General features: G+C 36.3%; 1 protein-coding gene and 1 pseudogene across 2 annotated transcripts in view; one reads left to right on the forward strand and one right to left on the reverse strand.

Moving 5' to 3' along the window:
* LOC102159992 lies at window positions 421-2846 on the forward strand (annotated as a pseudogene).
* The window catches only part of TTC33 (tetratricopeptide repeat domain 33), a 46031-nt gene continuing 34034 nt past the window's right edge, over window positions 4200-16196 (reverse strand). For both annotated transcript variants that reach the window (XM_021076656.1, XM_021076657.1), the window contains exons 4-5: window positions 14723-14854; window positions 4200-10085 (exon numbers count right to left, since the gene is read on the reverse strand). In XM_021076656.1, the coding sequence (XP_020932315.1) occupies window positions 9732-10085; window positions 14723-14854 (486 nt within the window). In that variant the 3' untranslated portion in view covers window positions 4200-9731. The remainder of the gene's footprint in view (window positions 10086-14722; window positions 14855-16196) is intronic.

Raw genomic sequence — 16196 nt, forward strand, 5'->3', positions numbered from 1 at the left:
CGGGAGTGGCCCAAGAAATAGCAACAACAACAACAACAACAATAACAACAACAACAAAAAGACAAAAAATATATATATATATTACTAAATTGAATCAAAAAGACCTTTAAAAGGATAATCCATCATAACTAAATAGGGTTTATTTTAGCCCAGAAATGCAGTTGATTTGACATTTGAAAATTACATGTCGGGCTGTCCTGAGGGGGCTGCTTTGCCACTGGGGGATTGGCAGATTAGTGAGGGAAAGAGGAGAAAAGCAAACAGGGACCATCTCTTCACAGCCCCAGAGCATGCTCCCTTCCCTGCTGCAGCATTCCGGGATCTTGAGGCAACCTTGCAAGCCTTATTTAAACTGGCCAAAGACAACTTCAGACATACATTATATAACAGAAAAGATCAGAAAACACTAGGCAACTGAAGATGAATGTCTAGGGAAGCAGTTGTGGAAGCTCTAGTTCTGCAGATGTATCTAATGACTTTAAGGATCTTTGGACAAAACTAAAGGAGTATCATGACAAAGGAGCACAAGGCGTACAAGTAGAAGTAACCAAACTGAAAAAGGAATGAATTTTAGATGCACAAAGACTAGAAGAATTCTTCACCAAAAATCAACAGCTGAGACAGCAATGGAAAGTTCTTCATGAAACCATTAAAATTTTAGAAGATCAATTAAGAGCAGGATTATGTGGGATTGCTATGCAGTAATGGAAGAACACATACAGAAGAAACAGCAAGAGTTGTGAAAATATTCAGCAGCAGAATCTTAAACTTATCACAGAGCTTATGAATAAAAAGAACACTCTACAGGAAGAAAATAAAAAGCTCTCTGAACAGCTACAGCAGAAAACTGAGAATGATCAGCAACATCAAGCAGCTGATCTTGAATCTGAGGAATATCTTATTGCAGATTCACCAATAACAGCCTTTTTATTTTCTGGTGCTAATTGGGCATGAAGAAAGGAGAACCTTCACATCCGATACATGGAACAAACACACACTAAAGTGGAGCACTCTGGGTGTGCAAATGAACCGAGAAAACTTCAACAAAGTCTTGCAGTCATCCACAGCATAAACCTAATGAGTTCCCATCATAGCTCAGGGGTAATGAACCTGACTAGTATCCATGAGGATGCGTGTTCGATCCTTGGCCCTGCTCAGTGGGTTAAGGATCCAGTGTTGCCGTGAGATGCTGTGTAGGTCGCAGATGTGGCTCGAATCTGGCATTGCTGTGGCTGTGGCTAGGCTGGCATCTATAGCTCCAATTCGACCCCTAGGCTGGGAACTTCCATATGCCTTGGGTACGGCCCTAAAAAGCAAAAAACAAACAAAAAACCTGGTCAGTCCACAGAGCACGTGAACTCGCATCAGTTTTTCAATAAATCCATGTAGAATTGCTTAAACAAAGTCTCTACAAAGAAGCCAAGATGTATATACCCTTTGAAAATAGCCAGTGGAGTATACATCCAGGAGCAGAAATTTCTCAGTATAAAATGGATATTACCAAAATGGATACAAAGGATGGTAGTCAGTCAAGATTAGCAGGAGAGATATTGGACATGGACTGTTTCACTTGGTTAGTGAAATTATGCTTTTAAAAATGAAGAAGCAAGAGCAGAAGGGAGAAAAAAGTCCAAATGACAAAAAAAAAAAAAATGAACAATAGCCTGGAAGATATGTTTGATCGGACTATAATACATGAAGAATATGAATCCTGTTTGGCAGATAACCTCCCACAAGTATCAGATGAAGAGAAGAAATTATCAGCTACTACAAAGAAACCAAACACTCATGGTCATAAACAAGATAAAGTCAAACAGAAAGCATTTGTGGAGCCATACTTTAAAGATGATGAGAGACTAGCTCACAAAATTTTCCTCAAATCGAGGTGGTTCGGAAAAAAGAAGAGAATAAAATTGTTTGAACACAACATGTAAAGAATGTAAAATTTATTATGCAGATTTCCCAGCGGAAGAAAGAGAAGTTGGCTTCCTGCTCAAGACACCAATTCTACTACATTCCATCTGATATACCGAGAGTCTCTGGGAAGCTGGTTTTCCTTCCACTCAGACTTGTATGGAAAAAGATTACATTAAGGAAGATTTTGATCCTTGTCCTTGTACAAAAAGATGGCAGCCTTACAATGCAATATTTTCTCCAAAAGGCAAAGAGCAGAAGTAGTGGAGCAAACACAGGAGAGAGGACAATTTTCTTTTCAGTTATTTATAATTAAAGTTGGTATTAAACATTGATTTTTTTCGTCTTCTGTAAACTGATTTATAAATCATTTTTCTATTGAAAAGGTTTTAAAATGGAATTTTCCCACCAAACCAGCAACTATTTAAAATGTGGATAAATTTATGTTGTATTTTCTTGCTTTTGCACCTTTAAAATAATAAGGTGCTTTCATTTTGCACTCTAACTTGAGAATTGTTTATTACTTTATTTGGTAATACCTAATGACAATTTTGAAAAGAAAAATACATGTAATTCATCATATTAACAGAATAAAAGAGAAAAATCATATGATATTCTGGTGGATGCAGTATAAAAAGTTCTCAGCAGACTAGGGAAAAGAACTTCCTCAATTTAACAAAGGACATATATAAAAACTACAGCTACCATAAAACTTAATGGTGAAAGATTAGAAACACGGCAAGAATGTCCATTCTCGCAGCTTCTATTTAACAGTGTAATGGGGATTCTAGCCAATGTAATAAGGCAAGAGATGGAAATAAAAGATGCTCAGTTTTCATTCACAACATGATAATATGTGCAGAACAGCTTAAAGAATCCACAAAAAAGCTAATGCAACTAATAAATGAATAATCAAGATTGTGGGCTACAAGGTCAGTATGCAAAAATCAATTATATTTCTATGTAATAGTATCAAACTGCAAAATGAAATTTTAAAAACACTTTTCACAGAATCAAAAATATGAAATACTCAGGGATTAAACTAACCAAAAAATATAGGGAAGACTTATTGACAGAAAACTAAAAAACATTCCTAAGAAATTGAAGATCTAAAACAATGACAGGAGGTTGCTCAGCAGATTAAGGACCCGAAAGTGTCTCTGAGGATTTAGGTTCAATCCCTGGCCTCATTCAGTGGGTTAAGGATCCAGCATTGCTGTGGCTATGGCATAGGCCAGCAGCTGCAGCTCCAATTTGACCCCTAGCCTGGGCACTTCCATATGCCATGGGTGTGGTCGTAAAAAGACAAAACAAACAAACAAAATGGGATACTGTTAAGACAGGAATTCTTCCCAAACTGATATACAGAGTCAATACAATTCCAGTCAAAATCCCAGCAGATCAGGATGTAGAGACAAATAATTCTAAAACGCATATGAATGAAACTTTCTTATAGAAAAAAAAGAACAAAGTTGGGAAAATCACACTGGTTTTTAAGACTAAAAGACAGTGTGGAACTGGCTAAAGAACAGACACATAGATCAGTGCAACAGACTCCAGAACTCAAGGCAGACCCTTAAATACATGGTGAAGGATAGTTGTTGTTTTTTTTTTAATGAATAGTATTTGAATAACTTAAAAATTTTTTAAAATGAATCTATCACTTTACCTCATACATTACATAAAAATTAATTTGAAATGAATCACAGACACAATTATATAGAAGCTAAAACTGTAAAACTCCTAGTAGAAAACAGAAAATTTTTCTGATCTTTGAGTAAGCACATATTTCTCGGCACACAAAAAATATAACCAACTTCTACTCTTCAAAAGGTATCATTAAGAAAAAGGCAAGCCATGGATGGGGACAAAATATTCATAATACATACATATCAGAATTTTTACTCAGAATATAGAAAAATCCTTAGAACTCAATAAGATAACCTGAATAAAAAAATGGACAAAATATTTGAAAAAGCACTTCCAAAAGAAGATATACAAATGTCACATAAGCTTTTGAAAAGATGCTCAACATCATCGGGGAAATGCATATTAAAACCACATTGAATACCATTATACATCCACTAAAGTCACTAAAATGAAAAGCAACAGCAATGCCAAGCATTGACAAGGATATGAAACTTTTTTTAATATACTGCTTGTTGGAATGCAAAATGGTACCAGTACTTTGGAAGTTTCAGTTTCCTCTAAAGCTACACATATATATGCACCATAAAACTGAGCAATTCCACCCCTGGGTACTTAAATATAGATCCACACACAGATTTACAGCATATGTACATAGCAGCTTTATTCATAATAGATCAAAACGCAGCTGTCCATCAACAACCTAGCTGTCTATCAACAGATATGAATAGTGACAAATTGTGGTATATCCATACAACAGAATAACGCTCAGCAATAAAAAGGAACATACTACTCATGTATAAGAGCATGGAAGAATTTCGACATGGACGGATTTTAATAGAATTAGGCTGAGTGAAAAAGCTCAGAAAGAATATATATTTTATATCTATTTACTAGAAATTCTAGAAAAGTCAAATCTATAGCCACAGAAAGCAAATTAGTTGAATAGTGCTGGTTGTTGGGGTGGAGGGAAGTGACTACAAATGAGCATTTGAGAACTTTCTGGGTGATGGAAATATTCTACCTATTGATAATGGTGAGGATATTCACACTTGTCAAACCTCTTCAAACTGTAAACTTATAATGAGTACATTTTATTACATATACATTACACTCTTAAGAAAGACAAGATGGGCAGAGATATTGTTTCATATTCTTTCTTTCAAATGAAATCTAGAGTCAATACTGTGGTCTATCACAATGCCTGGGCAGTAGACCTTTTAAATATCCTGAACAAATGTTTGCATGTTGCCTTGTCATTAACATGACCCATTTTCAATAGAATTTCCATGATTTTAAAAAAATCTAAAATTAGAAATTCCCAATTTGTTTTTGTCTCAGGCTTACTTCGAAATACAATCTGCACTAATCTTTGTTGGGGTTTGCAGAGTCATAAAAATAACACCCCCTTTCCCCTTCTGACTTTTGAGCCACTTGAGAGACAAAAAGTCATGCAAAGATTTAATGTCAGATTTATTGCTGAAAAAGTCTAAGTGGATGTAATCTGGGTTTGAGCCAACAATGGCTACCTAATATCAAAGCCAGAATTAGACCTGCTCACCAAGGCATGGGCCTTCCTGCACAACTACAGGTCTCCCCTTGCAGTGGCAGAGCGCCTTCACTGCAAAACATATTATTTCTGACAAGAGCCCACAACATAGGCTCTCTCCAGGCATGACACATCTGGAGAAAAAAAGGGAGAAAGGGGTTTGTATGTCCAGTTCTTTATTCTAAACTCCCTTTACTGAGGAGGTGGGAAGAGAGACTGGAATTCCTTGGTTAACAGATGTCCAAAGCAGCACTGTGGGAAAAAAGCCATGCCCATCCTCTGCCTTCCCAACAAAGACTAGCTTAAGATAAGCATTTTTTACCCCTTCTCCCACCTTGGCACACATAGCAGGTGAAGTTCACACACAGCACACATTAAGGCACAATTCACGGTACGCAGCTATAGGACCACCCCTTCTCTTCCATTCAAGTGGGCATATTTAATTACATGTGGCTAAAGTGACATATTTCATTTTAATTTCCTTTGGTAATGGGTAAATCATTTACAGATTTGTGTATTTTATCACTGGTTAAAAAATAATACTTTCTCAATCCTACAATGTCATCGATTACAAAATAGACCATCAGTTTAATGATATCTCAGGAAAAACACACTTAATACGCCCATTGATTTGACGATAATTATAGTACTATGGTTCTTGTGTCAACGTAGAACTCACTTAGATACATGTATGTCATGAAGTCAAAATCCTAAATCAATTTAGAAGGGTTTCTGACTCATGAAGCTGAAATTAAAGAAATGAATGACAATTTCCTACTGCTGGGAAAGAGAGTGAGGCAAGTTTTTGACATCATTACATAAAGCATAATTTTCAAAAAGGGCTATACTGATCAGTTACAACCATGGAAACTCTAGCATTCCGAGATGAAGCTTTTAATTTAAAGTCTTCACTACAGTTTTGACATATAACATCAATTTAAAAGCTGACAGCATACTTAGACTACCATAAAATTTTGTACGTAGGCCCCAATTAAAGTAGATCTAGGTTCTGTGATCTATACCTTGCACGATTTTTCAATGTTTATAATCTAAGAACCTGTTGTCCTGAGAATAATACATGATTCTCAAAGTCTCAGGTATGGTCTGGATGTGTAGTGCTCTAATGAGCGTTTATGCCATAAAATTTTAAAATAAGAATCATTCAAATTATATTCAGGAGTTCCCGTCGTGGCGCAGTGGGTAACAAATCCGACTAGGAACCATGAGGTTGCGGGTTCGGTCCCTGCCCTTGCTCAGTGGGTTAACGATCCGGCGTTGCCGTGAGCTGTGGTGTAGGTTGCAGATGCGGCTCGGATCCCGCGTTGCTGTGGCTCTGGCGTAGGCCGGTGGCTACAGCTCCGATTGGACCCCTAGCCTGGGAACCTCCATATGCCGCGGGAGCGGCCCAAGAAATAGCAAAAATGACAAAAAAAAAAAAAAAAAAAAAAAACAAATTATATTCAATATAACTTGTGTTTAGTATTTCAGAAAGTATATTAAATATTTTTAATTGTATCAATATCATAAATTATCTTTCTTTCAGATTCACAAGAATTTGCTATTACAGTTAGAAAGCTTAGTAAAGATCTATCAGGGAGTTCCTGTTATGGCAGAGTGGATCAGTGGCGTCTCTGGAGTACTGGGATGCAGGTCTGATCCCCCAGCCAGCACAGTGGGTTAAGGATCCAGTTTTGCCACAGCTGCAGTGTACATCACAACTGTGGCTCAGATCTGATCCCTGGCCCGGGAACTCCATATGCTGTGGGGCAGCCAAAAAAGAAAAAGAAAAAAAGATCTATCAGTAGTCACATCCTTATAAAATAATATATGTATTTTTCTTTTCATGTACATAAGAGTATTAACTAAGCATCTTTTCAGGCCTGAAGAAATGAGCTGCCTTTCCTCTCCATAATTCACTATTTCTTTCTCTCCTTCATCGTGCATCTAAAACATCATATATCTAATCTCTAAATAAGGAAGAGACTAACCTGCCTACCCATGTCAATACAGAGGAAACAGTAGGTTCATCAACAGAACTAGTGGCTACATGCACTCCATCCAGGGTCTTGCTTCTTTTGGGTTGAGGTGTAGAACTTATACCAAGATTAATCACCAAGCGATGGCCATCTGTCCTATGATATCAAAAGTAGTGACTTCTGGAGTTCCCATTGTGGCTCAGTGGGTTAGGAACCTGACTAAAATCCATGAGGATATGGATTCGATCCCCAGCCTCTCTCAGTGAGTTAAGGACCCAGCATTGCTGTGAGTGGTGGTGTATGTCGCAGACACGGCTTGGATCCCGCATTGCTGTGGCTGTGGCATAGGCCAGCAGCTACAGCTCCAATTTGACCCCTAGCCTGGGAACTTCCATATGCCATGCGTGTGGCCCTAAAAAGAAAAAAAAAAAAGTAGTAGTGACTTCTCACTTTCAGATAAGCAAAAGATTACAAAGAAGCTTTCCTCCTTTCTTAAAATCAGAAGAAAGTAAGGTTAAGTAACTCAAAACTAATTCAAGTTCTCACAGAAATACCATATACTGAGTATTTCACGTGCAAGACACCATACAAGGTGCTTTACATATTTTATTTTTACATAAGAAAGAAATTAAATAAATCAAATTTTTTTAAAGCTAGCAACACAAAACAATAGGCAAATCTTTAAAAGGTGAAAAAAAAGTATTTGTTCACAAATAATACAATAAACAAACACCCGTTACTCAAAACAACATACAAAATGGTAAGAGCTCACTCCTATAGATACCCAACTACCTATCCTTTGAGTATTCTTTATTAACCAAATAAAATATAATTAATATCTGTGGGTTTTTTTTGATCTTTCTAAAACTAACCTCTCTGGACCAGAGCTAACTGGCTGATACAACTTTGGGGAAAAATATAATGCTTTTCAAGACAAGTGCTAACCTCTCCAAATCTGAAAAAAAGAGGTAATTATTCCACTAAAAGAAATGTTCTCTAAATCATCTGACAAAAACATAGACCATTACATACATGCTCCAAGATAGAAAGGTAAGCTTCCTTATAATAAAGTATCTTACTTCATCTCTAACAAGGATGAAATTAATTTTACACCAATTACAGCTTCCTGAGTGTCAGAATTAACAGTACCAGCAGTTCTATATAACTGTACTTCAATATATGTTGTATAAAAATAATAATTAACGTTACAATGACAGTATTGATTTGTGGATGTGACTATGAACTTTCAATGAAATATATTCTTCAATATGTCCTTTTCTACTCATGGAATTGAACCATAAATCACATTTCAGTTTCTATTTATGTTGTGCCTAAGGTATTCACTCACTGGCACTTTAATAACATCTCTTCTTTTAATTTTTAGAAAGATATAATTTAGCTATTTAGATATAATTATAATTGTTTCTCATTTCACTGAGTAGTTCCAGGAAAATTATTTGGAAAAGGAATTCTAAAATATCAGCTGAAAAGTTATAAGCAAGGGATAAGTTAAGAACTTTAAAGGTTTTTAATCTTTTAAAAATAAGGAAAAGAAGGAGTTCCTATTGTGGCACAGCAGAAACAAATCCAACTAGTATCCATGAGGATGTGGGTTTGATCCCTGGCCTTGCTCACTGGGTTAAGGATCTGGCACTGCTGTGAGCACCGGTGAAGGTCGCAGATGTGGCTCAGAACCCGACTTGCTGTGGCTGTGGCATAGGCCAGCAGCTGTAGCTCTGATTTGACCCCTAGCCTGGGAACCTCCGTATGCCTTGGGTGCAGCCCTAAAAACAAACAAAAAAACCAAAAAAAAGGGAAAAGAAAATACTGCTTTTGACTGGGACATTAGCAGTGCAATTTGTTTTGATGCATATATAAGAGCTACTTGTTTAAAAAATGTACATCTTAAAAGTGACTTGCTATCTACTGTAATAATTAAAAAAAATAAAACCATCATTCTGACATTTATCAGTACTTTATACATCTCACAAATACTGAAGGTGGCATCAACCTTTGTTATAATTTTAAAGTTAAAACATAAGCAAAAGCACAAATCGGAATTCAGAGAAAATTCAGAAAATGTTCAGCATGTACACATTTGCATGCATTTTCAGACAAACTTTCAAAGATTCTATGTATAACCAAATAACAACTTTGAATCAAAATGAATATCAAAAAGGCTCAAGCTTTGTGAGAGTCTTACTCTAATGACGCAAGAAAAACAGAAGAGTGAGTAGTAACAGTACATTTCTATCAGGGAAAGAAATCACCTACCTCCTTTATCATAAAGCAAAAGTCAACAAGTCAACATTTTAATAACACTGGTGGTCAAGTTATGCACTATCTGAGAATTTACTGTTCAGGTTGTGTCTTTGAAAAGCATTCACTCATATATTTGCATTAAGTTATTTAAGCTTATTAAGCAAATATTGTACTCAGAATTTTAATCTTAGGAGGAAATCATAACTTAACAAAGTATAGTCCAAACACTATACAATAATTCCTCAATTTAGTTTTTCTATGGCTCATCTGAGAAACCTATTTATAAACAGGAGTTTTGCCCTGTTTCTCCGCAGTAAATGCCCCCATGCCTAAAACTTCAAGTGGCAAAATCAAAGACAGATTCCAATGACTCCTGCTGAGCTTCATCGGGCTTTGATAAAAACAGAGCCATCTGGCGGCGCAGCACCATCTTCCTTCTCAGTCACAGTCTCTACAGTCCCAGAAGCTGACACGATAACCATTGTTTTATTTGCTGAAACTGTCTTCTGTTTTTCAGCAATAGCTGCACAAACAGCAACAATCTCATCACTTTCAAAGTCATAATCAGGAATTGACTTTGGTGAGAAATGTGTTACTTCTGTTGGTGCTTCACTTTTTTTAATCCTCTGTGCTACCTTCTGCTGCTCCTGGAGCGTTCTGGCCCAAGAAAGGTCTTCTTTCCAGATTTCAGGGTTCATTGGATAGATATGAAGGGCTATTTGAAAACTTCGAATTGCCTAGGAGGGAGAAAGTGTCAGAGTTTTTGTTTGCTTAGTTTTAAAAATGAGTGTATTTAATGTAATCCATAATATCCACATCTCTCTCATTTTTTTTTTCTTTCTCAACATATTGGACTGTAAAGATGGAAGTTAGATCTGTGCTCTAACCACTAGATGATAGTTACAATTAAAAAAAAAAGTCATACTGTGAAAGAAAGTGGCTGAAAAATTGTTGATGAAGACTAAAAAGTACATTTAAATAGAGGTACTGTGTCCCAGTATCAAGGCAAAAAATCTTTATCATCATGTAAACTTCTTTATCCACAATACAAAAGAAACTGATCTTCATGATTACGCCCATGAGGCATTCTAAGACATGAAAAAAGTGCTGAATTAATAAAATTTATATTTCATGAAAAATACAGAGGTACTGATATTATAGTTTGGAACAAGGCAAACGCATTGTTCAGCTTCTGCAGATGAGCAAACATATGAAACTGGGAATTTCCTGAGATAATTCATAATCAGAAGGATACTAGGAATGCGCATCTTTGAAGCCAATAGTTTAGATCATAATACTTATAATATGTCTTAACTGTCACAGGAAACAGGGACATTGTATAATAATAAAAGGGTCAAATCATCAGAAACATGTAACAATTATAAATATATATGCACCCAACATCAGAACACCTAAGAATATAAAGTAAACAATGACAGAACTGAAGGGAGAAAGAAACAGCAATAAAGTATTAAAGGAGACTTCAATACTCTACTTTCACTAATGGATGGAACACCCAGACAGACGATCAATAGGAAACAGAAGACCTGAACAACTCTACAGACCAAAGGGACCTAACAGTCATATATAGAATGTTTTATCCAACAGCAACAGAATTACACACTATTCTCAAGAACACAGGGAACATTTTCCAGGATAGATCACATCTTAGATCACAAAACAAGTCTTAAAGACACTCCAAGTATCTTTTTTGACTACCATGGCATAAAACTAGAAATCAAGATGGAAACTGGGAAAATTTACAAATATGTGGAAATTAAACAGCATATTCTTGAAAAACCAGTGAATCAAAAAGAAATCAAGGCGTTCCTGGTGTGGCTCAGTGGAAACGAACCCAACTAGTACCCATGAAGACACGGGTTCGATTCCTGGGTTACTCTGTGGGTTAAGGATCTGGCGTTGCTGTGAGCTGTGGTGTAGGTCACAAATGTGGCTCCAATCTGGTGTTGTTGTGGTTGTGGTGTAGGCTGGCAGCTGTAGCTCTGATTTGACCCCTCACCTGGGAACTTCCATATGCCGCAGGTGTAGACCTTAAAAAAAAAAAAATTTAAAAAAAAGAAATCAAAAGAGAAAACAGAATGTATCTGGAGACAAATAAAAATGAAAATATAACCTACAGATACTATAGGATACAGCAAAAGCAGAACTAAGTAGGAAGTTTTTAATGATAAATGCCTATGTTAAAAAGAAAGATCTCAAGTAAAAAAACCTTTAAAGTTTTTGTTTGTTTGTTTGTTTGTTTGTTTTTTGGTCTTTTCTAGGGCCACACCCTCGGCATAGCTTTTTACACTTCAAAGAATTAGAAAATGAAGAACAGACAAAGCCTGTAACGATTTTCCAACATATACACTCGACTCTGCTAAAAATCTAAATAATTACTCATAGAGATATGTCAGACTTTTAACTTACTGCTTGTTCTACTGATGTGTGTATTTTCTTTTTTTCTTTTTTTTTTTTTTCCACTTTTTAAGGCTGCACCTGCAGCATATAGAGGTTTCCGAGCTAGGGGTCGAATCAGAACTACAGCTGCCAGCCTTCGCCAGCAACAGGGGATCCAAGCTGTGTCTATGACTTACACCACAGCTCACAGCAATGACGGATCCTTAATCCATGAGTGAGGCCAAGGATTGAACCCGCATCCTTATGAGCCTAGTCAGGCTTGTTAACTGCTAAGCCATGAAGGGAACTCCTTATCTGGTATTTTCTTATGTTTTTTTCCCACATGTATACATATATTAAGAATTCTTAGATGTTAGAAAATTTGCTCGCTTTTATTTTTATAGTACCCCTTCATCATGACATTGTGTAGCTATTTTTTAACTATTCTAGTGTTTCAAAAGAATAGCTTAAGTTTACATAAAAATTATAAATTTAGACTTCTTTCAAGTAGAGCCCTAAAGTTGTATTAAATAGGGGAAAATATTTTTAATTCCTCCAAGAATTTCACAATAGAAAGAAATGTATCAAGGGAAAAAAAACAACAGTTGAACTGGTACTCTTACTTTAAAAACTTAAAATATTGAATAATTTTACTTTTATTGGTTGATTCAAAGTATCTTTGTTGTCTCTCCTGTGATATATTTTCTTTCTTTATAGGACAATCTTGTTAAATATTATGTCCTGGAAATTTTTTTTCCATTACCACAGGCACTTTTAGCAAAACAGATAATGATTTTTAAATTTTTAATAAAGGAGAAATTGATAAAAATTATTATGGATAGACCTTTATATTGCTGTTAACTTACTAGAAAACTAAATTAGTTTCTTTTTCCCAACTCTGATACAATTTTAGTCTTCAGATTAAAAAAAAAAAAAAAGATGGGAATTCCTAAAAAGACCCCCCCCAAAAATAAAAGAAGAAGAAAAGATGACTATGCTTTAAATGGCAAGGAAAGAAAACAAACTTTGGTTAAACTGGTTTCTACCACTGGTATCTTATTTCAGATTATCATTTTTAAGTTACTTTACTTCAAAATTTTTTTCTTTTTTTTTTTTATCTTTTTAGGGCCACACCCGTGGCACATGGAGGTTCCCAGGCTAGGGGTCAAATCGGAGCTGTAGCTGCCAGCCTACACCACAGCCACAGTCACACCAGATCCAAGCCACACCTGTAACCTACACTGCACCTCACAGCAACGTCAGATCCTTAGCCCACTGAGCAAGGCCAGGGATTGAACCTGTGTCCTCATGGATGCTAGTCAGATTCCTTTCTGCTGAGCCATGACAGGAACTCCACTTTAATCAATTCTTCTCTCACCAAAATTCCTTAGCATCTCTGAGAATCTGACAAACATATTTTTTGATAATCAGAAATAATGATGTAAGAGTATCAGAAAAAATCTAAGTTATGTACAACTTACTAAAGTCATTAATAAAGTTAAATTCAGGATTTACCAATAATTTTAGCCTTTAAAGAAAGTTTTTGGAGTTTATTTGGTTTTGCTTTATTTTTTTCTATTAATGGTGATACACTATTTTTATTTAATTTACCATTTGTGTTTCAGTTTTGTCAGTTGACCCAGTAATGTCTTTATTTATTCATTTATTTTTATTTTATTTTATTTTATTTTGCATTTTAGGGCCGCACCTGTGGCATATGGAAGTTCCCGAGCTAGGAGCTGAATCGGAACTGTAGCTGCTGGCCTACACCACAGCCACAGCAATGCGGGATCCAAGCCACATCTGTGACCTATATACCATAGCTCACAGCAACGCCGGATCCTTAACCCACTAAACAAGGCCAGGGATGGAAACTGCATCCTCATGGGTACTGATCAGATTTGTTTCTGCTGAGCCATGACGGGAACTCCTGGTTTCGTTTTATTTTTAACTATAAAAGGCTAATAAAAGCATAAAAAAATCACAATTTATTTAAGGACAAAGAGGAAATTTGGCACCACTATATTAGATTTGCAAACACTTTTTAAAAAATTAAGTTGGGTATACATAGCCCAGTCAAAACAAAAACAAAACAGGACAATTCTCACAGTCAACTCTGACCTACTTAGCCTTTGCTACCTACAAGGCATAGTCCAGACAAGCTTAGAAATGCATTAAGTACCAGTTTATAGTAAATTTTATACAATGAAATGTATTCATTTTCATAAGCTTCTACCCTTCCCTATTTCTCCCCTCACAAGCCCCTTTTCAGTCTAAATAATTTTTTCTTTTGTCTTTTTAGGGCCACGCCTGTGGCATATGGAGATTCCCAGGCCAGGAGTTGAATTGGAGCTGTAGCTGCCAGCCTACGCAACAGCCACAGCAACACGGAATCCAAGCCACATGTGCAACGTACACCACAGCTCACAGCAATGCCGGATCCTGATCCCGCTGAGTGAGGCCTGGGATCAAACTTGGGTTCTAGTGGATGCTAGTCATATTCGTTAACCACTGAGCCACGACAGGAACTCCTCAGTCTAAATATTTATCACCATTACTCTGCCATATTCGACTCTTCTTTCCTCAACATAATCTTTTAGTGGTTTTGTCTCCATGGTGATATGAATACCACTTTATAATGTGGTAAATTTAATGATGCAAGGAATTAAGCTAAGAGTTATTTTGTATTTAAATAAGGTTTATCAAATGCCAACATTTCATGTTCATTTTTTTTTTAATTCCCATGATGCCAAATACTTGAAAAATATTCTGACACTGATATAACTGATGTTTGCAATAGAAAAAGATGTTCGGTAATAACTTTGATCTGTGTTTATGGGTTAATACCTTCAAAAGGTTACTTGCTATTTACTTTTTTGGGTCGATTTGATAAACGACTATTTACTTTTTGGTTCAGCTGATCAAAAATATGTCAAAACAAAATGTCATCACTGTAATACTCTGACTTCCTTACCAAGACTATCTCTCCTAATCCAAGCTGAGCACGCCCCAAAGTTTGCCAAGACTCCCACGAATGTGGATTTCTCTGGACAGCCATTTCTGCAGCATGAACTGCTGGGAACATTTCATGAAGAGACATTAGGACCTAAAGCCAAAAAAGAAGAAACAAAACCCATCATTCATATTCATAAATGAGTAAACTAAACACTAGCCAAAAAATGGATAATCATATATAAACAACTCTTTTCATTTTAAAAATATATTTTTAGTCTGGTAAACATTGTAAATCAGTGGTGCTGACTCCCTCCTCTGCTAGTCAGGGTTAGAAATTATATTCTTCCTACTCCTAAAACAAACTGAAAAATATTAACTATTCCTTTTTCAATTATTGAACCCTACTGTTCATCTGGTCAAAACCAGGTGGCCATATTCTGGCCATGGTGGCTCAGAGCTCTTTGAACTCTCAATTCCCCTTCTATTTATTCTACTTACAATGTGGCTTTTACGGAACCCCAGGTACTGCTGTCAAACTAGGTAAATTTAAATTCGTTCAACCACCCATCCTGTCCCTAGCAAACACCTTTCTGCTAAAAATATCATTTAAACATTCCACCAGTCTCCCCAAAACCAAATTCTTCAAATCATACAAACCAGAAAAATCAGGGAGGTCCAGACCCCTCCACTTCAATTTATGAGAAAGGGCTGGATTTTATCTATAATCTTTGGGACCATTTGCATTTCACAAGATTTGTGACACAACCAGCATTATCAGGTTCCATTTTTTTGTTGTTGTTGTTGTTGCTTTTTAGGGTGGCATATGGAAGTTTCCAGGCTAGGAACTAATTGGAACTGCTAATTGGAACTGCAGCGGCGGGCCTACGTCACAGCCACAGCAAAGCCAGATCCAAGCCACTCCTGCAACCTATATCACAGCTCACATCAACACCAGATCTATAGCCCATCGAGTGAGGCCAGGGATTGAACCCGCATCCTCATGGATACAAGTAGGATTCGTTTCCACTGAGCCACAAGGCAACTCCTATCAGGTTCCAAATTAAACAACTCATTTCACACCGCTTGTCACAAATCCTACCTTTAATATACAAACATATTCAAGGCTGAAAATGAAAGACTTATCCAAGGTCCTTAAAGCACTTCATTCAGTGGACATATTTTATTTGAGTTTTTCCCAGCAAACTAAAATCAGAGCTGGAAAGGGATGTGCCCTGTTTGGGATCATCATCTGAAGGTTGTCAGTTTGTAGATCAAGTCTGAATTGCAACTACTCCCTGATAAAAGTACATTTAATGTTCTGTTTGAGATTTTTAAAGTCTCTTGGATAACCTAACACAAGTGCTTAGAAGTTTTCTTTATGAACTTTCCCACAAAATACAATAAATGCATTTTTAAGTACAAATGTTATTTTTAAACTATTAATAAATTGAGTCTATTCTGACCTTTTACTAAGGACTCAGACATTTTTGGAG

The sequence above is a fragment of the Sus scrofa genome, chromosome 16, assembly GCF_000003025.6.
Source record: "Sus scrofa isolate TJ Tabasco breed Duroc chromosome 16, Sscrofa11.1, whole genome shotgun sequence".
Taxonomy (NCBI): domain Eukaryota; kingdom Metazoa; phylum Chordata; class Mammalia; order Artiodactyla; family Suidae; genus Sus; species Sus scrofa.